The 25,366-nt window shown below is 43.6% G+C and overlaps 1 protein-coding gene across 1 annotated transcript in view; it reads right to left on the reverse strand.

Moving 5' to 3' along the window:
- lamb2l (laminin, beta 2-like) overlaps window positions 1-23,030 on the reverse strand; it is a 28,911-nt gene extending 5,881 nt beyond the window's left edge. Inside the window, exons 1-18 of the mRNA XM_076163389.1 lie at window positions 22,874-23,030; window positions 15,536-15,611; window positions 10,517-10,686; window positions 7,218-7,353; window positions 6,906-6,979; window positions 6,635-6,823; window positions 6,361-6,424; window positions 5,859-6,061; window positions 5,467-5,587; window positions 4,983-5,171; window positions 4,671-4,850; window positions 4,411-4,523; window positions 4,175-4,254; window positions 3,792-3,948; window positions 2,226-2,366; window positions 1,528-1,689; window positions 1,300-1,421; window positions 24-144 (exon numbers count right to left, since the gene is read on the reverse strand). Coding sequence (XP_076019504.1) covers window positions 24-144; window positions 1,300-1,421; window positions 1,528-1,689; window positions 2,226-2,366; window positions 3,792-3,948; window positions 4,175-4,254; window positions 4,411-4,523; window positions 4,671-4,850; window positions 4,983-5,171; window positions 5,467-5,587; window positions 5,859-6,061; window positions 6,361-6,424; window positions 6,635-6,823; window positions 6,906-6,979; window positions 7,218-7,353; window positions 10,517-10,686; window positions 15,536-15,566 — 2,253 coding nt within the window. The 5' untranslated portion in view covers window positions 15,567-15,611; window positions 22,874-23,030. The remainder of the gene's footprint in view (window positions 1-23; window positions 145-1,299; window positions 1,422-1,527; window positions 1,690-2,225; window positions 2,367-3,791; window positions 3,949-4,174; window positions 4,255-4,410; window positions 4,524-4,670; window positions 4,851-4,982; window positions 5,172-5,466; window positions 5,588-5,858; window positions 6,062-6,360; window positions 6,425-6,634; window positions 6,824-6,905; window positions 6,980-7,217; window positions 7,354-10,516; window positions 10,687-15,535; window positions 15,612-22,873) is intronic.
- Window positions 23,031-25,366: the final 2,336 nt, after the last annotated feature.

Genomic DNA, 25,366 nt, shown 5'->3' on the forward strand with positions numbered 1-25,366 from the left:
AGAGGAGGAGTGTGTTATCTCACCGAATCAATATGGATAAAGGCAGTGAGATGTCTGTGTGAGACTCCATGACGCTGGAACCTGATCGCAACCACATAACGGTTGCTGGGCTCAAAACAGAACGGCCTGGGCATCTGGACATACCTACAAACAAACAACATGAGACATTCATAACCATCATAAATTTAAAAAAGAAAAGGCATTAAGCATCTCCTCTATAACTGTGTAGCAAACCCCCCCCCATCACCCCCCACCCAGCCTCTGTCTGTGTTCTGGGCTCACTTTGCTAATTGGTTGTGGCTGACAGACCAATCACAGAAAAGGAGCAGAGGGTGAGTCATGGTCTGCTGAGACAGCCAGTGGGCTGGGTGACCTCTTGGTTCCGAATGAGTTCAGAATCTGAAAGGCTTTTCAATAGGTTTGTATTGTCGGTGCAGTTAGCTTGGGTTAAGTTCCCTGATATCTTTAAATCGAAAAACCTTTTCTCTGCTGCCTAATTTTCCACATTTTACGCAGCATTAACTTTTAGTCCACCAATTTTCTGCAACTGGGTATCAATAGGTGTCAAAGCAGTGTTACATGAAACTTCACTGATTGATCTTTTGCAATTCCAGAAGTCTTAAGTCATTGGGTTTTTTCTTCATCTGTCCCTCCTTTTCCTTCTGTGTCGCAACACACTATGGAATCTTTCCACCGGTGTGATTTTTGGCACACTCGTATATCCATTAACCTTTAAAAGATACTAGGGAAAGTAAACACAATCAATCAACCAAGACCACATGTACTGTATGTATTTATACATACAGCTTCTCTGCCATATCTGTGCTTTTCTCTGCTCGTCTCGGACAGATCTACAGTCAACAGAACTGCTACCTTTCCTTCTTATCACTTGAGTGCGATCTAAAAACAATGGCGTCTGGTATGTTCCATTTGCCTTCCTATCATTGCATCAATAATAAACAATTCCTCAGGGTACGGTGAAATGAGAATCCAAACACAGACCTGGCTCACGTTGTACATGCAAGCCAGGGCAGGTTTGAGCTACAACAATGCAATGATGTCATTCTTCCTGAGGAAACCATGTCAAATCCTGGGGTACCTGAACAAATCCTTTAAGGACTTGAACTAACAACGTTGAAACAATGGCTCTTCAATTAAAGAAGAAAAGAAAAACACACACACTCACACACACACACACACACACACACACACACACACACACACACACACACACACACACACACACACACACACACACACACACACACACACACACACACACACACTCTAGTTTATTACCTGTTGTGGTGTGGGAGGGTAACTGTGTAGAGCTGTTCAGTTGGCAGCAGGTTTCCACATCTGAGACTGGAGGGCAGCAGGACAGAGGTGATACTGACAATGGCCTCCCAGTCCTCTGTGGACTACGCACACACACAGAAACACACACGTATACAACCTGCATCTGTTTCAACGAGGAGGTGAACAACTTTGAAGTGAAAATCCTGCTCCACACACACACATACCCACCTCAGGTTCATAGCGTAACATAATGTCATATTCCATGGCATAGGGAATGTTGTCCACAGTGAACACTAGTCCGGCGCCGTCTTTGACACGGGCAAAACCAGGACCGGTCCACGTCACCATGTGGCTGGGACTGTGCTCTCTGTGCACAGTCGTCACGTCGGGCTGGAGAGAGAGAGAGAGAGAGAGAGAGAGAGAGAGAGAGAGAGAGAGAGAGAGAGAGAGAGACAGAGACAGAGAGAAAGAGAAAAGTAATGATGATTTCAACTTCAACAACACTGATATTTGATTGCTCAAGCTACACAATTAATTATATCATTATAATCCTGCACTGTTGCTATTTATGACGCTTCTCGCTTCTCAGTTCACAGTTCATATTCTCAGGTCTTTTTCAACTTGACTAGTTTGACTTGACTTAATTTCCATGGACAGCGCCCCCTTTAATTGGCTAAGTAAGCTTCACATTACTCAATGGTGCGTGCATCACAAGACCACTTGGCTCTACACAGCACATTTAAAGCTGTTGGCAACTGTTGCTGTCCAACTACAAAACAATATTTGAGTTTCTTTATTTTCATCAGCTTCAATGTATCCGTACCCCTCAAATGTGGACTAAGTCAAACCAGGCAAACCCTGTATAAAGTAAAATAAAAGCAGGATTATACATAAACTCAAGCCATCAATCAAAGGGATTATCGCACTGTTTGTTGAAGCTGACGGATGCGTCTCAGTGCTGCCCTCTCTTGCTGTGTATTGGCAATGCGGCGGTGACGTCTTTGCCTCCTCAGCTGGTTGCTGAGATGCTGGACACACTCAGTCTCTGCCTGAGGCCTAGCTTTGCCCTGGGAGAGGAGAGGAGAGGAGATCACACATTGATATCGTTCATATCGCCAATGTTGTGATAAAAGTGTGAGCGTGTGTTTTAGTGTTGGTATGTGTGGGCGTATGTATCAAGCAGCACTAAGGCATCATGACACGGTGGTATCTGGCACTGTGTGGGGTGTTTATGGGTCACTTCAGCTGTGGACTGTGCACTAACAGATGCCCTTGACTGTACCGTCCATATTCTGTCCTTCTAATCGCTGCAGTGTCTCGGTGAAAATCACTGTGGCAAATAACGCAAAGCCAGTTTACATTGAGGGTCAGCTCCACGCAGGAAACAACACAGCATTTCAAAGGCATGTTCAGTGTCAATTCAAGCAAACCCCTGAAGCCAGCAGCCTCACATGTCAAAACCACAAAGCCTCATGTCTACCTGTCGTGCTTTTCTTCCTAAAACATTCTGTTTCAATATGTCCCTTACTTCCACATTCCTGTAGTCGTGAAGGACTGCCTGAGCTTGCCACTGGGCTGAAAGGCGTTAGAAACTCCCCTCCCCAGGGAGGGGAGGAGACAGTTTTTTCCTTTATTACTGACTTACACACTTTGACCCATGTTAGTGAGGTCAGAGCTCAGAACTATACCACTGTGGAATAAATCAGGGCTACAGGAAAGGATAGAGGGAGGGAGGGATGGATATTTATTATACAGCTCTCTATACCGTTTAATTCTAGTTGGTCAATCACTTTCTATTTTTTTGAACTTGAGAATGGACCTGTCAGCATGACTTTGTATCAACTACAAACTTGATGGGATTGTTGTAGGTCATTCCATTTTCAGAGACACTTCTTTGAGATGGATTTATCTGTAACAAAGCCTACAAAGTGTTTACAGACGCAACCAGGCAGATCTTTTTGTAACGTGATGGGAGCTCTTTAAGAGGGAGGTATCAGCCGATTACTTTACGTTAAACTTCTGGCATTGCAAAAACTTGCAAACAGTTCACTATCAAAGGACACAAAGACATCACAAGTCTCCAAGAATGCAGTGGCTGTTTTCCTTCATAACACATTCCTTTTTAATCTGAGAAGAATTTTCCTGATCTTACACAACTCCTTGACCTTAGCCTCACTCAGAAGTCCTGGGTTTGTTAGAGGCAGTTTGAGTGGAGTTGTTACCTCTACCTATTTTTCCCAACATGATTTTTCTTACAAGACTGCAGTTTTATTCAGAGTGCCTGCTACTTATTTCTTTTTTTTTAAAGGTAACAAGCAGATGGATCAAAGTTGGATGTGGTTGACGTTTGATGCTCACAGCGCTCTGTGAGGGTGGGAGTCACCGCTCAGCTCCCAGTAACATAATCAGGGAACTGCTGCAACGCTCACCATCATTATGTGAAAGAGCTGCTCATGAGTTTGAGTAACACTGAGTCACTTCTGTATCCTCACCGGCAGTGCTGAGTCATCAGGGGAGCGCCCAGTAGCATCCTCAGCTTCATGTTTATAGTAGTCCAACGGAGCGCAGAAATACCCAGGCTGCACCTCGGAACACTGTCGACCGATCAGATGTCTCCTACAGTCACACTGGCCGTTCTCCATCATGCACCTGTAGTAAGAGAAACAGGAACTTCAAATGTCTGTTTTTGATGAATCAAGAACTTTTCACGCTCAGTCATGCAATCACACAGTGAAAAAAGACTGAATCATTCACAGCTCGACTTTATAGCTCACTAGACTCAACATGTGCTTTGTGCATGAATCAGCGTGCATGAGAATAGACTGTCACCGTGAATCATCAATCACAGTAAATGTAAAAGTGAATGTTAACACACCTATTGTTGTAGGCTCCCCCAAAGTCACAGTCACATGATCTGCAGCCAGCCAGGTCATTGCTGAGTCCCCAGTATTCAGGCTACAGGGATGGACATTTGTTTTAAATTTCATTGCATTTTGTGAATATTATCAGATTAAAATTTCACAAATCTTCATTTTAACAAAAGAAGACGACGAACTCAACTAACAGTATTCTCTTGCATCAGCTCATGAAGGAAGAACAGTTAGTACTAACCAGACACTGGTTGCAGTAGCGCCCAGTGACGTATCTTTTGCAGGAACAATCCCCACTGATCTGGTCACAGGGAGCTCCCATCATAATAATGCCACGAGGGTCACAGTTGCATGCTAATAACGACAAAGACACACACATACAGGACAAGGTGATGGTGGATGTGCTGTTTATGGGTCATAGGTGCAGATCTGAATGTTTTATACTCCAATCCCTGTTCTAACGCAAAAACCTTTCAGCAGGAAACACACACACACACTTACGCTGGCAACCCAGTGGGTCATTCTGGCTGAGCCCGTAGTAACCCTCCTTACAGTCGTCACAGCGTGTGCCTTTGACGTTTGCTTTGCAGCGACACTGCCCAGCGATCATCCTCATGTCCAGGTCGGTGTGACTGTCACACACTCCCCCATCCAATGATCCCACCGGGTCACAGTCACAGGCTAGGGGTCAGAGGTCAGATGGATAATGTAAGAGACGACAAAGTGAATAAAAGATGAATGGAGATATGAGATGAGAGATGAAATTGATCAAATTCTACTGACAGGTTTATCAAAGGTTTCATTATAACTCACCAACACAGACCCGTGGGTCCCTGATATCCTTGGCGGGATCATTGTAGTAGAAAGGTTTGCACAGCTCACAGTTGCGTCCCATGGTGTTGTGCTCACAGTCGTCACACACTCCTCCGCTAATGTTGCCCGTGGCCAAATACACCGCCATGTCAAAGTGGCACACGTTGGAGTGGCTGTTACAGTTACACTCTGGAGAAACAGAAAGATACAAGGTAAACTAGAGGTGCGCTCATGAGTGTAACTGTACCTCTGCCAAGGCCCAGCAGTCTTCCAGTTACGGCCGGCCCAACAAATGTCATTAAAATTGATTTGTAGCCTTTTAAGTAAAAAGTAAGAGGTAAATATTCTGTAAATAATCCCTTTTTATTACCTTTTTGCTTTTACCAATTGACCTTTCTTTCAGAGTTGACACTTATTTGTCAGAGATGACTTTGAAAGGTGATGATGTGTATGTGTGTGTGGGGGGGTCTTCATGGTGTCTAACCTCTACATGTGTGTGGGTTGTCTGCCTCAGCTGGTCTCCATGGCAGGTCGTGGTGGAAATCTCGGCAGCGCTCACAGTTCAGACCTTCTGTATTGTGTTTGCAGACACAACGTCCGTGAATCTGTCCAATCACAAGACACCAAAATGAATGAGAGACCACTGCAGTTCACAGCAGGCAGATATGTAAACAAGTAACAGAACACACTCATCAACATGAAGTAGTGTGTCAAGGTCAGATGTGTAATAGTGCATCTACTGAATATCTGCTGAGAATCTACACATTGTTGCTTTAAGCTGTGTTTTACATAAGAATTTGAAATAATTTATGACAAAAGGTTTCAGTATCATGAGTTTATATTATCTTAAATGACAACACAAGAAATGACCCTCACCATGCCACTCTCCCGGATGTTGACCCCTGGCACCGGGGCACATTCAGAGGCGTGTCCGTAACAGAAACAGCTCCCTCTGACAACCAACTCATAGATGGAGAAGTAATATTTCTGCAGGACGTCAGAGCGTCGGTCCAACAGGTCGTCACCCAGAGTGTGAAGCTTGGTGAAGTTGATCCGCAGGTTAGTGATGCGAAGGAGTTCTGCAACGGAGATGACAGGGGAAGAAACGCTTCAGGCCCTTTCTGAGGGTGTGTTTACATGAATATCAAACACTTCAAAAGCTTTAGTATGGACTTGTCAATGCAACTTATATGAAAAGAATCTGAATGACTTTAGCTACAGCAGCTATTGAAATTCACTCTAGCATGATTCTGTTGAATATGGTTTTATGACGGACATAGAAAAACATGTGATGTTGTGTTTTTGTCTGCAAAAAAACCTCTCTTGTCTGTGAGTGGGTTTCTGTCATGATAAAAACTCTAGAGAATATTTCACTGACCTTGAATATCTAAGCTGTAGGGGTCGTTCACATGAATGGCAGGATCCAAGACTTTATAAATCACCTACAATGCAAAAAACATACAGATGAATATGAAAATACAGATTAAAGAAACCTAAACAGACAAATAAAGGAGAGACTGGGAGACTTCAGTCAGCCAAGTCAATTTTAGGACTTCAGGTTGGTCACCATATTGATGTCTGCAGCTAGAATCGTATAAGTAAGATGACCTTATTAAGCAGAAGTCAACTCGACGCAAAAGTCAGCTTCCTACCTCTCCCTCAGTGGAGGGTTCAATGTCAGAGTAGCGTTCTTCGCAAATGACATCGTTGATGTGATGCAGGCCATTGGCGGGGATGCTTGGGAACGTCCGCGTACAGTTATACGCAAAGTATCGATATGGGCGCCATGTGCGGCCAAAATCTGCGGAACGCTCGATGATCATGGCTGCAGGTCGAAATGTCTGAGAGACAGAGAGAATTCAATGTTGAAATGTATCCCCCCCCCACACACACACACACACACACACACACACAGGCACACACCTTGAATTTCATGATGAGATGAGTAAAGTGGAACTCAGCTTCCAGGTTCAGTCTGATGCTGACGGTCTCCTGTCCTGTGGAGGAAATAAGTCAGGTCACAGTCACGCAGTGTCAAAGCAACACAAAACGTCTCTCTGCCTGTTTTTGGCTTTGTTTTGCCTCCTTTTCGGTAAGACTATAAAGTTGTATCCCCATTCTAACATTCACTTACAAATTTTGTTTGTATAATGCAATTTCTACAGTATGTGTTTTATATATACTGTATATGTAAATAACAGACATACACTACATACTGTACATGCATTTACACACCATTAACAGACTGCCACCAGGTGTAGTCTCCATTTCTGTCCTTGAGGTAGATCACATTTTCAACACGGTGGCTGTTTCTGTGGCGGTGTGGGTCGTAGCGATGCTGGGAGTTACACTGGAAACATTTGTCTGATTCCTGTCACGGAAGAAAATACAAACTTTTACAGATTATACAAGTAGCAGAAATGTTGTGATATCCATTATACATGGCTGACACTTCACCATCTGTACTTATGATACAGATGAGTTAAGATTATCTGACTCGTGAAAGAAAGCCAGAGGGGACTGGACTTTATCTCCACGGGATGAAAAGATTAAAAAAGGGGGAGAGAGGCAGGAGGAGGCAGCATGGTATGCCATCTATTACATCTTGTAACAGGATCTTGGCTCAAGACTGAGGTCTGGATGTAAATGAAGTCTTAATTCATCAACATCTTCATGACTAAGAGGGAGGTTATGAGATGTAGATATAACAATTGGTTGGTAGAAACATGACATGGCTGTGGCAGAAGACAGGCGGGCAGGCAGGGAAGGAAAGAAAGCGAAACTGTGAAGGGAGAGGGCATGGGAATGTGGATAAGACAACAATGTAGGGATCAAGGCCAAGAGAATTGAATGAAGCAGTGTGCTAGAAAAGATAGAAAAAAGGAGGAGAAAGGAAGGCCCAGGTAAGGGAATGTGAAGAGCTCGCAGTAAAGAAGGAACTATGGCACAGCAATTGTCAGGGTACAATGAAACAGTGGCATGGCGAGGAGGCCGGGGAGGGAGAGGGGCGTGATGAGGGGGCGCATTAGAAGAGGGGACCAGGGAGGGTAAGGAGGGCTAACCAGTCAGATGAGGGTGAGTTGGCACAGAGTAAAAGTGGATTCCAGCGCAGTATTTCTTAACTAGGTTGTTGTCAAGGGTGACTAAGCTGCTAAAAAGGACATGGCTGTTAAAGAGAAATGCCAACAGCATGTTACAAGTGCAGTGTGTGTGTGGCTGTGCTCAATGTGTGTTTGCACAAACACCACCACATGTGCACATACGGCCATTTGTACAAGTGTGAATGTGTGTTTAAATCTAGTGTGTGTGTTTATTCGTGCACACTTAGCTTTTTCACCTACCCTCCCTAATCCAGGCATAAATCTGATCACACACTCATCTCAGAGCCCAGTTGCTGAAAAAACCCCCAGCATTCCTTCATGCACAGTAGCCCATCCATTTTAAAGGCGTGTGCCATCACAAAACGCCTGGAAGGTCAGCAGCAATACAGCAATACACCACAGCTTTACAGTATCATTTAACATCCTATTTATCTCTGTAACTGTAAGAGATTTGTCAAAAGTGAATCAACATCATCATCAGCAGCAACACATTTATGGTTGGTGCTTGTTTCTTGTCCTATTTGTTACTGTGCTGCAATTCCAATAAGGCATTCATTGGTACAAACATAACCCAATTATAAAAGAGTATATGAAACATCTTGATATAATAAAGGATTCCTGATCGAGTACAAGAAAAGTGTGTCTTTCTCTCCAGGATTGCTACTGTAAAGGTTCATTTGGTGCTTGAACTTGCGAGAAATGAGGCCCGTGGACATAAGTCCCTCCCCCCTCCGAGGTCTTATTTATCTCCCATTAGTCAAGCCTGGTAAGCCCGACTATAAAGCTTTCTGCTGCGACAATACACTGATGTAAGATGTCACACTACGATGGTGGCTGGACAAAAAGCACACCCCCTTACTTCCCTAATCCACTTCCCTTTCCTCCCTCAATTCCACCTCTGAATCAAATTTGTCCTGTTCTAATTCAAATTTCCGCCCTCCCTCCTCGTTTCCTTGCCTTTCTCTCCCCTTCTCTTAATCTTTAGCTCATCCAATGTCTTTCACTTCATTCTTCTCCTTCACTTGCCCTTGACTGCTCGTCCGTCCTTGCTTCCTCGCTCTCATCGCCGCAGCTCGTCTAGAGTTACAGCTTTGGTTCCACTCTACCGGGCGGGTCTAAGGGCCAAACCAGGGCTCCTTTTAAAGGTCTTCAAAACAATCGGCTTGACTGCTGCCACCTACCAACTGCTTCTCCTTGGACACGCATGGAAGCGATGCAATACGATCTCACAAGGACAAAAGCTACCTTAGAGAAGTCAAACACCAATGATTGATGAAAAACTAAAGTTCTAAGATTGATGGGAGAGAGTTTGGTGTGGAAAGTAGTTGCTGAGTGACTGGTGATGGTTTGCACCTGGATTTACAAACTGACAGCTTGTTACCCTATCCTGCTCTCTACAGTGGTAGAGAGCCTGTCACCAATCACCAGGTGTCAATCACGTTTCACCTGGAAGTTCAGCCTGTGGGACATCCCAGCCCTAAGGCATGGAGGTGCAGGCACATACATGTAGATGCACAGAAATCGATGTAGTGTAAGGGATGCGAGCAGGTCAACATGATGGGGAACATGTCAAGAATCATGTCAGTAAGGACAAGAGGGAGACAAGAGAGAAGTGAGTTGGAGTAGAAGTTTCTGTAGAAGAGTTCCTGTTCTTAACTGAATATGGAAATAACAAAGAAGCTCTCCTTTACTAGATTACACAGAACAAGAGTGCTTCCTTCCTGTTGTACAGTTTATCTTGTGGTCAGCTTTCATCGACGTGATCAGTGCACCTGACCCAGCTCTAAGCTAAACAAATGTACGCAGTCTTTGTTGTATTCTTCACAGGAACAGAACAATGATAAGTGTATTATGTTCACAGTCTCTCTCTCTCTCTCTGCGCTCCCAAAGGGCGAGAGTGAGAGGGGGCTGAGGGTTGACAATGTGTCTACACTTGGGGCCTGATGTTCGACAGCAGGATAGGCTTGTGGGGGGCCTTACTCATGGAAACCAGGCTCCAAACAAACAGACAGATGCATACATGACAGTGGAAGAGGAGGGATTGAGAGGCGAAGATGGATGAACGCACAAGAGAGGGGGGAACAAATAAGCCTTACCCTGCCATGCCATGCATTGAGCAGGGTGGGGTCGGGTGGTGAGAGATATGAGGCGGGAGCGTGAAGCTGAATATACACACAACACTTTTTGAAGATGTGGAAATGAGTGGCATTGTAGCAAAAATTCCAAATCCAAACTGTAGTAAAGTCAATATGGATAAGACCAGGTGGAAAATGTATCTTGAGACCATTATCAGATTAGTTAGAATGAGTCAGAAGGTATGCAAAAACATGTTTTATTAGATGTTTTTGAGCTTGACAAGTTTATGCCATTAGAGCTGATGACGACAAAAAACCTTTTTGTGAATGGGAGTGAGAGACAGATGTGTGAGCTGACCTGCAGGTGGCTGACGATGCAGTAGTGCTCCGGCCCCTCTAGGCCACAGGTGGAAGTGGCAGTGAGGTTAACGGCTCGTCCGATCAAAAGGTTCCCTGTCGCCGGGTAACAGCTTCCCTCCGTACAGCCATGAGGACCAGATGGGAGTTCTTGTGCAAACACACTGAGTGCTAAAGATGGGAGGATGGAGGGAAGATGGAGAAATTACTCAGTAAGTGGTCCCACACAGCAGACTTGTAAGACACTAGCACCAATGTAGAAACACATAACAGTTTGTCACCAACATTCCCTGGTGCCATTACAAGTGTGTGTCACAACGCATACTGACATACTGATGTACTGAGTGGGCAGGACAGTGGGAATTGGCTATCTCATCAACATGCTGGATTAGGGTGTGTGACCATGTACAGTAGATAGAGAATGGATGAATAGATGAATGTATATATTGGAGTAAAGGTGGATGGATGCTTGTGTAGTGAACCAATGGAACATGGTGCACAAAGAACTGAAGCGCAGATGGCAAACCAAAAAATACACACTTTTAAAGGAGACTTTCAATGTTAATCATTTTTCAATCCTTTGCTGTTAGGCTGTAGTAACTAAACTACTGGCAGCTTTTAGACAATGTGTGACATCCTGGCAATTATTTCCCTTATTGGAATTCTAAGCATGTGGGCAGAGTGCTAACTGTCTAACAACACTCAGAGGTTATGCTACTTTGGACTTTTTTGAGCGTCACAATTCACAAGGCACAATCTTGTCGTACGTATGTCATGGAGGAGAATGAAATGAAGAAATAACAAAAGACCAGAACCACATAAGTAGATTTCAAAATGTTGTGGCTCTGCTCTGTTGCTCCCTTTCTCTCTCTTAAACCCCAAATTTATACAAGACTGAAAATCATTGAGAACAAGAGCGTGTTGGGCAGAGAAGACACAGACTTGGCAGGGGAAAGGGAGAAGAGATGGGAGATACTGAGAGAGATGTCTGGGATCCTTTCATCCTTGTAGAGCTCCAGAAAACAACACAGCAGCTGCATGTCGAGGCACGATGGGAGCAAAATGGAGGTTGTGAAATGGAATCATAAGCATCCTGTTTGCAAAACAACATATCTCCACTAAACAGACTCAGGGGAGTTCTGCAGCACTGACTTATGTTATACTACAAGTGAAATATTGGTTGCTCTGAGCCGACTTCAGTGATGTAGTTAGTTTTCAGAGGGGATAAGATACAGCTAATGTGTTTACAGTTACAGACGATTACAGTTTAATCCTTTCAACTGTACAAGTGTTCTTTTTTGTCGCCGTATGTTCTCACTTTTCTATACATTCATGCCTGCATTCTGCCCACTACAGCCACAGTCTTCTGCCTCTGGCTCCTTCAGCAATGACAAAATGTAACTGGACACATGAATGGCTACACAAAATCCTAAATTCATTTATGATTACACAAACGTCTCGAAAGTTATCTTCTCTAGAACCTTCTACAACATACACAGTCAATGGGCAGGAAGAGGTACACCAAGGTAAAACACACAATATTGCGTAGGCAGGTGGACACACACCCATATACAATAAATGGGTGAATGTGAACCTTTGGACTGTAGATTACAATCAAACACACCTCGACTGAACATGACATATAAAAAGCAAGGCCGCGACAATTCCACTCAACCGACTCCGGCGCAGGAAAGACGGGGCACAAAGCCGTGTTTAGGTCCATTTAAAGAAGACACATCCTCTTTATGTAACACAGGAAAAGTAGAACATTTATAAGCCTTCCAATGTTTGCCTTTGTTAAAACTGCACCAACCCAAATCCACCACACCTCTACTCAAACAAACCCTGCAAGAATAAAGATCCATAGAAACGGTGTCTGTGTTCCATCTGACCTCATGTTACAGGTATGACAGTACATGTGTTCACACCCTACTACTCAAATAAGGATACTGCACTGTCTCCAGCATGGGAAGCAACACACGGAGCGGTGGTTCAGCTCATCATACTATAATCCACTGTACAATTGTTATTAAGCAGCAGATTACAGCCTCATTTTCCCACAATATTTGTTTTATTTTCCAATATTTTTAGGGCAATATTTCAGATCCAGCTGTGGTAGGACATGTTCACCTTAGTCATACTTCTCAAGACATGTACCACCAAGTACGGCTCAATGACCCTCTTTTTTTAGAGTTTTAATTGATGACTGAGGTTGTGTTTGGAAACAGACCACACCCACACGCAATTTTCCTCCTGTAAAATTAGCCACGAACAGAATCCCTCTATGGAAAGGCTTTCTGCTGTCTGCCAGTGTGTGTTGAGACAGAAACAAAAAAAAAGACTGGTGCTTGTCTTGATAATTACAAGGCAACACCATCATCTACACACACACACACAAACACACACACAGAGTAAAAGACATGTGAAAGAACCTCATTTTTCAAAACATGCTTTCGACAGGGGCCCTGTCCATCTTTCACTCTGTGTGGGCTGTGGTTAACGGATCGTTTACTCTGTTTCCACCTGCCCCGACTAGCATAGAGAATGTGCATTTTCACTGTATGTCTTGTGTATTTAGCATTGAAGTATCATAAAGATCTTAGTATTTTGCCTTTGTATTTTGTAGCTGCAGTCTGTTGCGTCCCCAGGTGTGTTCTTCACATATTCTGATCCTTGTGAGGAACTGCTGCCTTCTTTTTTGGGACATTCCTCATTTTTCAGCAGACACGACTAAAACAACAATAAGGCAATATGATCTCAGACCTTCTCAATTGTGTAATGTAGTACGGAAAAGTAGCCTAAGGGCAAAGTAACCAATCTCTTTAATCAGACTGGGAAAATCCAGTAATCACTCTCAATGACTAACAAGTAGCAGAGAAGTGTCACTCAGCGAGGCAGACAGAGGAGCAGAGGATGGATTATGTCTCATTACATTGTGAGACTGCATTTGGAAAATCAGTTTTGTGGCGTTTCTATCCGGCTTGAAAAGGAGAATTGGATGAAAAAGGGGTAAAGACTGTTAACGTGTTCATCTTCCACTATGAAAAGCGACCAATTACGTGCTAAGATGGTGTACCTGTACACTTTTGTGACGGCCCAGCAGTCAATTACTCTCCTCCTTGCACAACACTCCTTCATGTCAAAAACAAAGACCACAACATGAGCAAATGTGTGTTGTAAAGTGGCTTGTACAGCTGTTGTTGACACCAGCTGGTTTAGCGGTGTGTCGTATCCGATCTCTGTACTATGTGCTATGACAGGAATGCAGGGACAAGGAGGAAAATGTTATTCATTATGAAAACATTCCAGGTGTCCGTGCGGACACAATGGATGCAAACACACACTCCATTGAATGAGTGTTCTCTGCAAACTACTGTAGTAGTAGTATCAGTGTAGTATCTGTGTGTTTGAAGCACTTACTGTACTTCAGACATTTGATTGAACCTGTTGAATCAGCACCATCAGAGTGTGTTTCAGTCCGTCAACAAAATCTGTGTATGTGCAGCTAGGCATGTATCTCTAGCTTTTGTATCAGCATAATCAGCACACACACACACCTGAATACATCTCCCGGGCTTAATCATTAACACACTGAATGACCCAGGTACCGATAAGTGAAGTGGCTCAAAGTAGAAGAATTAAATGAAATCCCTGTTCAGTCCTCCAAAAGTCCTAAACCAAGGTGGGTGACCACAGCAGGACCCCTTCCTGTTAAGCCTTTTAAACAGTGGCGGTGCGTGTGTGCGTGTGTGCGTGTGTGCGTGTGTGTGTGTGTGCGTGTGTGTGTGTGCGTGACTGTGTGTGTGCGTGTGTGTGTGCGTGGGTGTGTGTGTGGCCCTTTTTGAAAATACCCCTCAGTCATCAATTAACCCCGTGGCCCGTTTGGTCTCAGATCCAGCCCTGCTGTCAGTGGACCCATCATTTTCTGCACATTCCACAAATACTCCAGATTCTGATGGACTTAAATAGCAGATTTTCAGCACAATCCTTACAATTTTCCAAATCCTGATAGTTGACCTGATAAGCTTCCAGATCCAAGGTGGCAGGACCGGGCTTCCCACAGCAGACGGACAGACACCCACACACACACACATGCATCTTCTCTACAGACAGGAATCTCTCTGCTAATTGTCTCTTGCTCAACATCCCATTATCACAATATGAATTACTGTTTTACATTTTTATAACTGTGGATGTTGACGGCTGAAGGTCAACCAGCTCCAGCTCACTGTGTCTGTCTGTTTCTGCCTCTTTTCTGCAACCACCGACTTATCTATGATTATTATTATTTATTTCAGACAGAAAGGAGTTTGTGAATACTTTTTTGAACACATCTTTCAGAATAATTACTTTTAAATATGACAGATCAGATATCATTAAGTATTTCCATCATGTGAATCTAATAATGTATATTGATATTCAAAGAATTGGCAGGCTTGCAGGGGAACTTATTAAAATCTGAATTGTCATTGAGCAAAGCACAATCATTTATATTTATCACCATATGAGGCTTTATTGGTGCGACCCAATCATTTTAACATGGTGGTCGGGTGGCACCTATTTGCCAGCTCCATTTCCTGCTACATTCTGTTCACTAAACACAATCCAGCGTAAACATCTGTGGTTAGAACGCAATCCTATGATTAGAATGGATCAAATAATAATGGATTACCTAATGACAATGTACACTGGCTCCATGTGTGTGGGAGGATTTCTCCAAAGGCAAAATCAACACCAACATGTCGTACATCACAGGGTTGGAGGTTTGCTGTTTTAACGGTTTCTGGCCAGTTGGTTTCACACACATGCACACACTCTCAACACTGTCTGAAGTGTCACACAGGTTTCACATCAAAAGCAATAATATCTTTTAGGCTCCTTTTACAGCTCACATTATTCTTGTTATGTGTGAACGCTTACAGAATGTGTGCTTGCAATGTTTACAGCTGGGGCACATTCATGAAATAAAACTAAATGAATGAATAAAAGAGACAAACAGACACAAGAGACTTTGACTCACCTTGCAGCAGGAGGATCAGATACACGGCCATGACGGTCACCAGCCTGGCTGTCTGTCTGTCTGTCTGTCTCTCTGGCTGTAAAGCAGAAAAGTTTGTCAGCTCGAAGGAATCTACAATTCTCCAATTGTTGATTACTTTAACCCACAAAAAGCTTGACACATTTGATTTTAATTTCTTGCCCAATCTCATTCAATCACCTACAAAGGTGAGCCTTCAGATTCATGTTGAAGATTTGTTTACAGTGGACGTTCTAATCTCTCCGATGTAATTGTCCAGTACAATGCTACACACTGAGCCTTTATATGATACACACATAATGAAATGAATACTGTGGTACAGTGGCCTCGGGGCTTTACCTCCACAAAGAGGAGAAGAAAGATCTGCTGTTTACTCAGGCTCCACAAACATCCAGATCTGTTCACTGAATGGGCAGTATGTGTGTGCGTGTGTGTGTGTCTATACGCTCATACATTGTTGGGCAAGAACACACATCATTCATGTCGTGCACTGAGTCGATGTGACCTCTCAAACAAATAAATGTAGGTACATGAAGAAAAAAGAACACAAGGGAATGAAAAGGCCGTAGTTTGAGAGCACTCCAAAGCAAGCACTACTACTGGCTGTGTCAATAAGCTCAACATTTGTTGTGTTAAAATGCCTAAACTGACGTCTTTAGACTCAACCTAAGACTCTGATTCAAGTTAATGACATGGTGATCTTAAGTTGCTATGTATTCAAAGGCATTTTTCATACTCAGCATGGCAATAAGAGGCCCACGTGGTGCAGCACTCATGCTGCTCAGGCATAAGCACCCAGGAGGGGCCTCAGTGTTTCTGCAGCAGCTTCAGTGCTGTTTAGTGCTGTTAGTGCATTCACAAGATAACAAAAATATATAGAACTGTGTTATGAGCTTGGTTTTAGATTACTGATGTCATATTTGCTGTTTGACAGAGCAGGTTGGCTGGTTGGATGGGGGCTGATCGTCTTCAAGAGGGTGCTGAGGGCCCCGCAGTGTGCAATCTGCCCTGTCTGTGGAGTGAAGAGGACCGCAAAGAGGACCTGCCTAACATGGACTTAGCGCTATCTGAAAGTGCTTCTGCAGAGGAAACGGGTTGAGAAATCTAGATCAGCTGCTCAGAAGTGTTTACTTCTATCTAGGTTACACTACAATACACCACAACAACACAAGCTATGGCCTCTCAAAGTGAAAATACCAACTGCTGCAATGCTGAACTACTGCACTATTGTTACAGTTTAACAGCTTAACAGAGAAGAAAGTTTACAGCATGCATGGTGGTGACAGCACAAGGTCAGATTCTAGAACTAAATCTGCAGCTTTCTAATCCACCAAACAGCCAATAATATGATACAAGGCATAAATATGCATCCTCAGCAAAGAAGTAGCACAACACAGCAGAATACTTCATACAAAAGCAATAGCAAGTAGTCCAAAATACCGAACAAACAGACTGCCAGACATCAATGAATGCTAATCCGTAGGTCAGTAAAATAGCAATGACATAACCAACATTAATCCAGAGTTAACAAAGGCTGATTTAAGCTTTGGTTGGTACTCACACAGCCACAGGTCACCACACTCTCCTCTGCTCTGCGTGGTCTGAATCAGTCACTCAGCGTCTCTGCGGGCCAGTTTGGTTTGACAGTGCATGTGTGTGTGCATAATCGACTGTGCACGTGTGCCGGCCTGGACCCCAATGTGTGTATTTACGCGTGCATGCACATGCGTCGCATCTATGTGAGCCAGCGTGTGTAAAACAAACTTCAGAGCACAACTGACGGCGACGATGTAAAAACAGAGGGAATACTAATAGCCAATCAGAAGACAGAGTATGTGCGGGACCCCCTTCATTCCTCTCCTCCCTCAATGCCTCTCTGGCTACCTCAATTTCTCCCTCCCTCACTCCCTCTATCCCTCCCCTGCCTCGTCACTGGGGCACTGGGGTGAAAGGACAGCTTTTCTTATTCTAATTCCTCTGTCACTCTGTGAGCCACTGGCTGAAAGAGGGGAACGGTCTCTAGGCTGGTGGAATGCACCACCCCTTTATTCTGGACACTGAGGGAGAGCGAGGGAGAGAGGAGGCCGGAGGAAGCGAGAGAGATAGAGAGAGAGGGAGGGAAGGAAGGAGAAGAAGAGAAAAGAAAGGAGGATGGAGCACCGAGGAGAAAAGGAGAAAATGATGTTGGAGATAGGAATGAAGAAGTAATGAGAGGGGGAGAAACAGTGACGTGGAGGGGGGGAGACCTTTGAGGTAAACTAGGTCACAGAGCTTCAGTACAATGCACAGCCACCACCATCATATAAACATACTTTACAGGCTCTATGACCACCGGGGAAATGACCACTGGCCGCCAGCTCCACTCTCAAACAGAAAGCAATAGTGTCTTCATGCTAGCTTAGGAAAATGTAAAAGATGTAGGTAGATAAACAGCACACAATGTGAGGTGTGATTATGTAGGAAGTCCATATTTCCCCTCTTTGATACTCCCTCCTTACCCTCAGAATGAAGTGATCAGAGATGGAGCTGTTGTGCTGTGATTAAGTCTTTGACAGCTAACCGCTTAGAGAAAGGGAGATGGGGGGGAAAAAGAAAGAGAAAGCAGTGAGAAGGTGTGTGTGTGTGTTTCTGCTTCGTGCACACAAACATTTTTCAGTGTGTCTCTGCGAGCATGGTTCATGCACAATTATGTGTGACCCAGACCAAGACAACAAAAACCACAGGAGAGAACAAAGTCCCACAGCCCTCTCATGATGTGACCTTTGACCTCTGCTAAAGAGGGAGACTGGAGGAACAGACCGGGGCTCCGCACAAGACACAGGAACCACAGCGGGGAGACCAGCGGAGCTACTGGTGAAAGTTCAAGCTCAGTCGTCTCATCGCACATGTCGCAGAAATAAACCACAGTGAGGTTTTCTCACGCTGTCGTCAGCTGAGCTCACTGTGGGAATGTAGGGTCACTGCCCACTGTCCTACGTGGCAAGAGGCAATTCATACAAATGATACAAACTCAAATCAAAGGGTGTAATTCACATGCTCGATTCACAACACTTCTCTCTCTCTCTCTCCAGACTCTTTGGTGTCTTAAGCTCATGTCTGTGTGCAGGAATTCAAGCCTTGCAAAGTTTACAGGTTTGGTGAATGAATGGAGAAGCTAAGACCTTGAGCAAAGACACAAACACACACACAGTCAGGAATACAAAGATAAGAGGAATTGTGCAGAAAGTACAGCGCCGCCCGTATATATATCTCTTGTGTCAGACAAAGCCAAGGAATCTCAAGACTCTAGTCCAAACAATCCTTGGCTCCCATATCCATGAACATAATAACATGATAAGCCTGACTGTGTGTGTGTGTGTGTGTGTGCGTGTGCGTGTGTGTGTACATGTCAAACGGACACACTGTTGGTGAGGTATTGTGCAATAGGGCTGGGCTGGGCTGGAGATGGGATCTGATCATTGAGGTGAGATCATGGAGGAAGTTTGCTTTTTTGTTCATGCAGGTGACTCACTATAAAGAGCTTCTGGCATCTATACACAGTACACAAAGAAAACACGTGCTCCTGGAGCTACAACATTCACACAAATGGTCTATTAGACTTTCATTTGCCGTCTCAAGTCAACAAGGTACAGAGAACTTGTAGCTCCAATGCCAGTTCTTATAAAGTGAACACTCAGACAGCAACATGTTGGAGTTGCAATATAATCTATTAAATATACTGTTTGTTCATTTCATCAAAAGCCTCTGCAGATGAGATGATCTACTATCAACATTCTACCAGTCAACAATCCGAACATGCTTAATTTAATAGAAATCAGACCACCCACATACAACAACTTCAACCCAGAGGATTACATTTAACGATAGTGTCTAACAATGAAACAACCCTTCAAACAAAAACAACTAATCCGCTACAGACGTCGCCAGATCATCTCCTATGGAGTCAAAGGAAATCTCATAATACAGTTTGGCTCTTCACCTTCTTTCTACTGACAAGTTAGAAGCAAGATTAACCTGACAGGTACAGGAACTGTCCATTTTGAGAAAGTATAGGGTTGAAGCTCCTTTTATGGGATGTGTCATGTTATTGACCTTGATTTTCAATGAAGCACAAATGATATGACATGTGCTGCTGTGTTTACATACACAAACATATATGGTACAAATGAATGGGTGTGTATGTGTGTGTGTGTTCTACATTCCTACACGTGTTCTATGTAGTTTCCTATATGTATTCATTTTGCCCACTCAACCAATCTACAGCGCTCTGTATCAGATCCAGTCTGACGTCAGCGGTGCCATTGAAGTCTTCAGGTGAAATCTCTGAGAAATTAATCTTTAACCAAACACACAGCGGCACACCTGAAAAACCTACAAAACCCCATGTGAGGGAGGGCATGACCAGACAGTAGCCAGTGGGAAACCATTGAGGTGATTATATCTAGTGTATACATGCACACACACTCAGACTCAGACCAACACACTCACCAAGTTCATGTTTGGACTAGAAAGCCAAAGAGTCATTAGGTGAAGGCAAATAGGACAACTTTGGGTTTATGGCCCAGCATGATGGGAAATCAGTGCTTAGAATATTTTTCCAATGACATACTAGATCAGTGGGAAATTTGGCCTAGAATAGCACATCTGAGGAAATTGCAGTTCCTGTTAGTGGTCAAACGACAAATGCAATCACCAATTTCCCCTGTAAATGTTTACTGTGTGAGGGTGTGTGTGTGTGTGTGTGGGAGGGCGGGTGGAGGAGTGAGCTGATTCTTTCATCCTTATCCAGATAATTGGAAGTAACTGTAAGTCATCAGATTCTGGGGGAAGAAAATGTCTGATATGATCACGTTTTGAGAAGCAGATGAACCTTTGATGATTTTCAGACAGTCAGAGAAACTGACTGTCAGTGCTTATCACTTAGTCTGAGTCTCGATGATCTCCTTGAGGTTCAAAGCTGACAGAGTAAGGAGTCACAGAAAGAGTGAACCAAAGTGTCCGCAAAATGACGATGTACTGAATTTCAAACCTCCACAGTTATATGGAAGTCCTGTTGAAGTCCTGTACTGATGTGAAACGAGGTCACAAATGTTACACAAGTTATTCTTATTTCTAATGTTAAAACAATTTCGGGCTAACAGAAAATCATAATAGTAATAGTTGATTAACTGTCATGACACTTGCTTGAACAGAAAGACAGACGGGGAGAAAGCAGTGAAAGAGACGAGTGAGAGACACACAAAGAGACAAAGAGATGAAGAGGGGGTGCAGAGGTAATCAGTCCCTCTGTCACAGGGCTGCGAACAAGGGTTTGATTGATATCTGGGGACATGATTATGAGGAACTCAGCCCGCAGAGGCCCAGAGAGAGGCTCACATATCAAAGACACACCGTTACAGTGCTAGGTCACCAATGGATGCCACAAGTCTTTGGAGAGGCCTTTAGTGCTGACAAGTTAAGAGACAAGAGGAAGGGAGGAAAAGCAAAGTATGACAGGAGGAAATGAAGAACACTGTGGCACTAATCTGCACTAATAACTGCTAATGCTAATTTCGACACACCCCCATTATCTATCCATCAAACCAGTCTCTTTCCCTGCCTGTCCTGTAGTCAATAGAGTGCACCAGATATTTTACAAATTCCAATTATATACAGTTTATCAGCAAAATCAATTACCTGATCTATCTATCTATAGTCAATTATTGCTAAGACATGGCTGTCGTGAACAATTCTCCTTCCTTCCCACATCCTCAGTTCAGCCATTTGAGGTCTGATTGACTTGTGGATCCTGTTAACCCTTCAGGTTAGAGTTGATCTTCAGCAGTGGGGCAAAAGGCCAGGTCCTTGAGCAGATTAATGCTAGACTAAGCCTGCAAGGGCCATGGGAACGTTTATCTACAAGTAAGCACCCGTCTATCAATGGAAGAAAGATGGCAGACAGGACAAAATAGGCAGTCAGACAAATACAACCTCCCTTTAACTTAGAACACCACTGTTAAGCAAAACATCTGAAAATCATTGTGCATCACTGTGCGTACGCCTTCTACAACTACTCTCATCCTTTTCACTGATCGATGACACTATTCCTTCTCTCCACATTAAAGTAGTTGTTAGAAAGTCTGGTATGACTGTAACTAAGAAATCTGCCCTCCAGCAGCCAGTGGTGCCAGTCAGAGAGGAGGTCCACACACATAAAACCACAAGTCACCTTAGGAGGATTACCTCATCCTAAAAACCTTTCAACTTCAATTGTAGTCTTGTAGTTTACCGCAGGCCTTGGCAAGCTTTTACCCTCTCTGTCCTTAGACTTGGTAATCAAGTGAAGCATTGCACTGCTTCTCCTCATTATTTGCTAAATTACTGCTAAATGTTCATCAATGAAAAAGCACTTTCGGTTGCTAAGGACAGCAAAGTACCACCTCAACAACAAGCCACTTCATTATACTTGTTTTCAAGTAGGTTTTGACTTAAAAGGAATTTGCTTTGGTGTTTGGTGCAATAAAGATATGTAGAGAAAAATAAATATTAAGAGGAAAAATTAAAAAATGATATAATATAATAATAATATTCATCATGAAAAACACCTGTTATAATAAAAAATCAAACTTCAATGTGTTTCTTAATGAACCCCATCTTTTTTATAAACACTTTTCCACAATCACAGTATTTCCATCCATTTTAACTGTTGATCCAGAAATCTCAGAGTCAAGTGCCGTACCACCGGTGGTACACCCACCACACTTTGAGAACCCCTGTCATCTCCTGTATACATTTTATTGACGCGATACAATTGAATGAAACAGTTTTATGGGCGCAGTAGGCTACAATTAATGTGAAACTTCCCACACATTTGCACCTGCATGTGTGTTGAGTGATAGCGCCGACAGGTTATCAGCAGTAAACAAACTGAATTAATAATAATAATGATAGTAATAAACTATGTCACAAACAAACATGTCACCCCAGCGTTGTGACTGGGCTTGTTTGCTGCAACACTGAAGGTGAAGTTTACTCATGGAAACTTAGGTCATTACTAAAACATGCCGGCAAAAAAAATAAATATATATAGCTAACAGCACTTAGCCTAGCATTAAATTACAGCAAAACATTAGGCATTGCTGTAAAGTCTCTTTAAAGTAACAATTGAGGTACTTATACTGGAAAAATACTGCCAGACACAAATTCCATACAAAGTAACTGTCCGGGGAAAAACTCCGCCTGTGTGTATTACAGCTGTAATCAAATGGTGATAAAGCGCTCTACTTTCGATTTACCGGCGATAAATGTTTGAAAAGACGGAGGAATAAAGATGGAGCTCACCTGCTCGGTACTTTTCCTCTCCCCGCGCGCTCTCTCTCTCTGTCACTAACACACGCCGTCCGTCGCACACCGGCTCCCCCGCCTGTGTGAGCTCGCTCCCCGGTGTGCAGCGGATGCCGCCGTGTTCAGACCGGGCGGAGGTGAAGCGAGTCCTGGGAGTGAAACGGGGTCAGGTAGGCCCCACCGCCGCGCTGCTGGACCCACCCAGTCCCGCCTGGGCCAGCCCACTGCCGCCCTGGCTCTCTCTTACTGCTGCTCTGGAGAAGAAAAGTTGTAATGTGAATCACGCCACACGTCCACTAAACTGTTGAATGAACCGTAAACAGACATCCACCTACAAAATAAGTGTTATTTCAGAATAACTTTCTAAGTTTGCATCATAATTTGGCTTAATTCAGTGGTTCTCAAACGGTGGTTCATGTTCCTCTTAAAGTGCCCTCTGGTGGCACTGAAGTATATGGAAACAACTTATTCAGGTGTTTTAATAAGAATGGACGACTTTGTAAATCACAAACTGAAGTTGATAAGCTGCCCACTTGGCGATGTGCACAGAGAGGGAGTTGCACACAGGACAGAAGGGCTCATAGTCATTGGTGAGAGGATTGATCCCCTCTGCCATAGAGCAGGGTTTGAGAGGACACAGGTTTCAGTATTTTCCTTCCTGAATGCGTACTAATGCGGCTTACATGCACACCTGATCTGCCTCACAGTTGGTGGCCTTATAATTAAGTGGTAGATGTTTTGGTTTGTTCAAAGCTTAATTTGTAGATCGAAGGACAAAATTACATTCCGTTTATATGCACATAGTCAGTGAATATATTGTTTTGTTTCATCACAGCATTTATCAGGTCACAACACAAGTGTCCAAAAATGCAGATTACTACTGACTGAGCACACACACTTCCATTTTTTTTTATCTTGAAACATTAACTCGCCTGCCCATTCATGCATTGTCATGGCTTTTGATAATGCAGTGATTGTGTGCCTCACTCAGCATAGGCAGTGCAGAGAGAGAGAGAGAGAGAGAGAGAGAGAGAGAGAGAGAGAGAGAGAGAGAGAGAGAGAGAGAGAAGAGAGAGAGAGAGAGAGACTTTGGATTTACTCTGAGCTTTTATACTAACACTCCCCCGTCCCCACCAGCATTGAAGCACAGTACACTGCACTCAAGGCCCAACAGAGAAAGATCAATATTCTTATTCATGAATTCACATACCAAATAGCATTTACAGAATTATAAATAAATATATGGTAGATGCCATCATGGGACCTTGATGCTCCTCTCTTATACTAAATGCATTTCTAGTTGAGATTTTAAGACCTGGTAATGGTCTGAGGTCTCAGGACTGTAGGACTCTCAGGACCTGTCTGTTCTCCAGGCTTCATGTAAACCGAGAGGTGAACACAGCAGGATAATCTTATTCTTCCTGTCCACTGAGCCCATGTGATTGTTTTGGTGCAACGTGTGCATACCATAACTCCTACCATGTGATTCCTACACATTTTACAGTGTAGTAGTACTTTATAGTACTCTTCCCGCATTGCTTCTTCGAACCCGTGGCTCTCACTGGAGGATGACAGCAGGTATGAGGGGAAGGTAGCAGGATGGCTCCTCACTGATGGCTGTTGTCGCATGGGAGTTATCAAGAGATGATGACAATCTCATTCAGCAAGCTCATTATTTGGTGCCAGCCAACAGATACCTATCACATATCCCCACCCAGCAGCCGCTTAACAAGGGGACAGTCTCCTTTGTAGAGGGGTTGATGGAAGTGCATCGGTGTATCTTTGCAGTGTGACATGATCTGTGAGTATCTGATTATCTTGTGGTGCAATATGGAGAACATGCTGAGTAGAGACATGAAAGTGAGTGGGGCTTTGAATGTATTTGTCGGCGCAAACTGCAATGAGAGCAAGAGGGATGATTGAAAGAAAACACAAGAGTGGAATATCAATAAAGCCCAGTGTCAGGAGTCAGTGTAGATTGTGTAAGGTGAAGCCCAGGAATGGCTGGAATTCATAATTATCCCTTTGTGCAGCACAATTCTCATGTACTGCAAACACATAAAGTAAACAGCATGAACAGGTCAAAAACTGCACACCTGCTGTAGGTCATAGCTGAATGTAAGCATTGGAACATGGAAATCTACCAATAAGAGACAAGATTCTCATAAATAAAAATAAACTGACCAAAGGAACTTGGAAAGAGGGACACGCCAAGTCAGAGGAGAATAGAGGTGAAGGGTATAATTTGACAGGTGCAGGCTATACTCTGGACAGGGAAACATCTGGATGGTACACACACTCCGAAAGCGAAAATGAACAGTTGAAAAGCAACGTTACCCTCTTCTTTACATACTACAAGTGCTTTCGTGTAATTTCCTGTGTGTGAGTGTGCACGTGTGTATTTAGTTAAAGGCCCGGTGGAGCTATTACAACCTCTCTGAACAGGAGGAATTCTCTACAGGGGGGGGAACTGTTTTCAGACACTTCTGA

The sequence above is a fragment of the Genypterus blacodes genome, unplaced genomic scaffold, assembly GCF_046128005.1.
Source record: "Genypterus blacodes isolate CSIRO-AG114 ecotype Tasmania unplaced genomic scaffold, CSIRO-AGI_Gbla_v1 ptg000131l_1, whole genome shotgun sequence".
In the NCBI taxonomy this organism is placed as follows: Eukaryota; Metazoa; Chordata; class Actinopteri; order Ophidiiformes; family Ophidiidae; genus Genypterus; species Genypterus blacodes.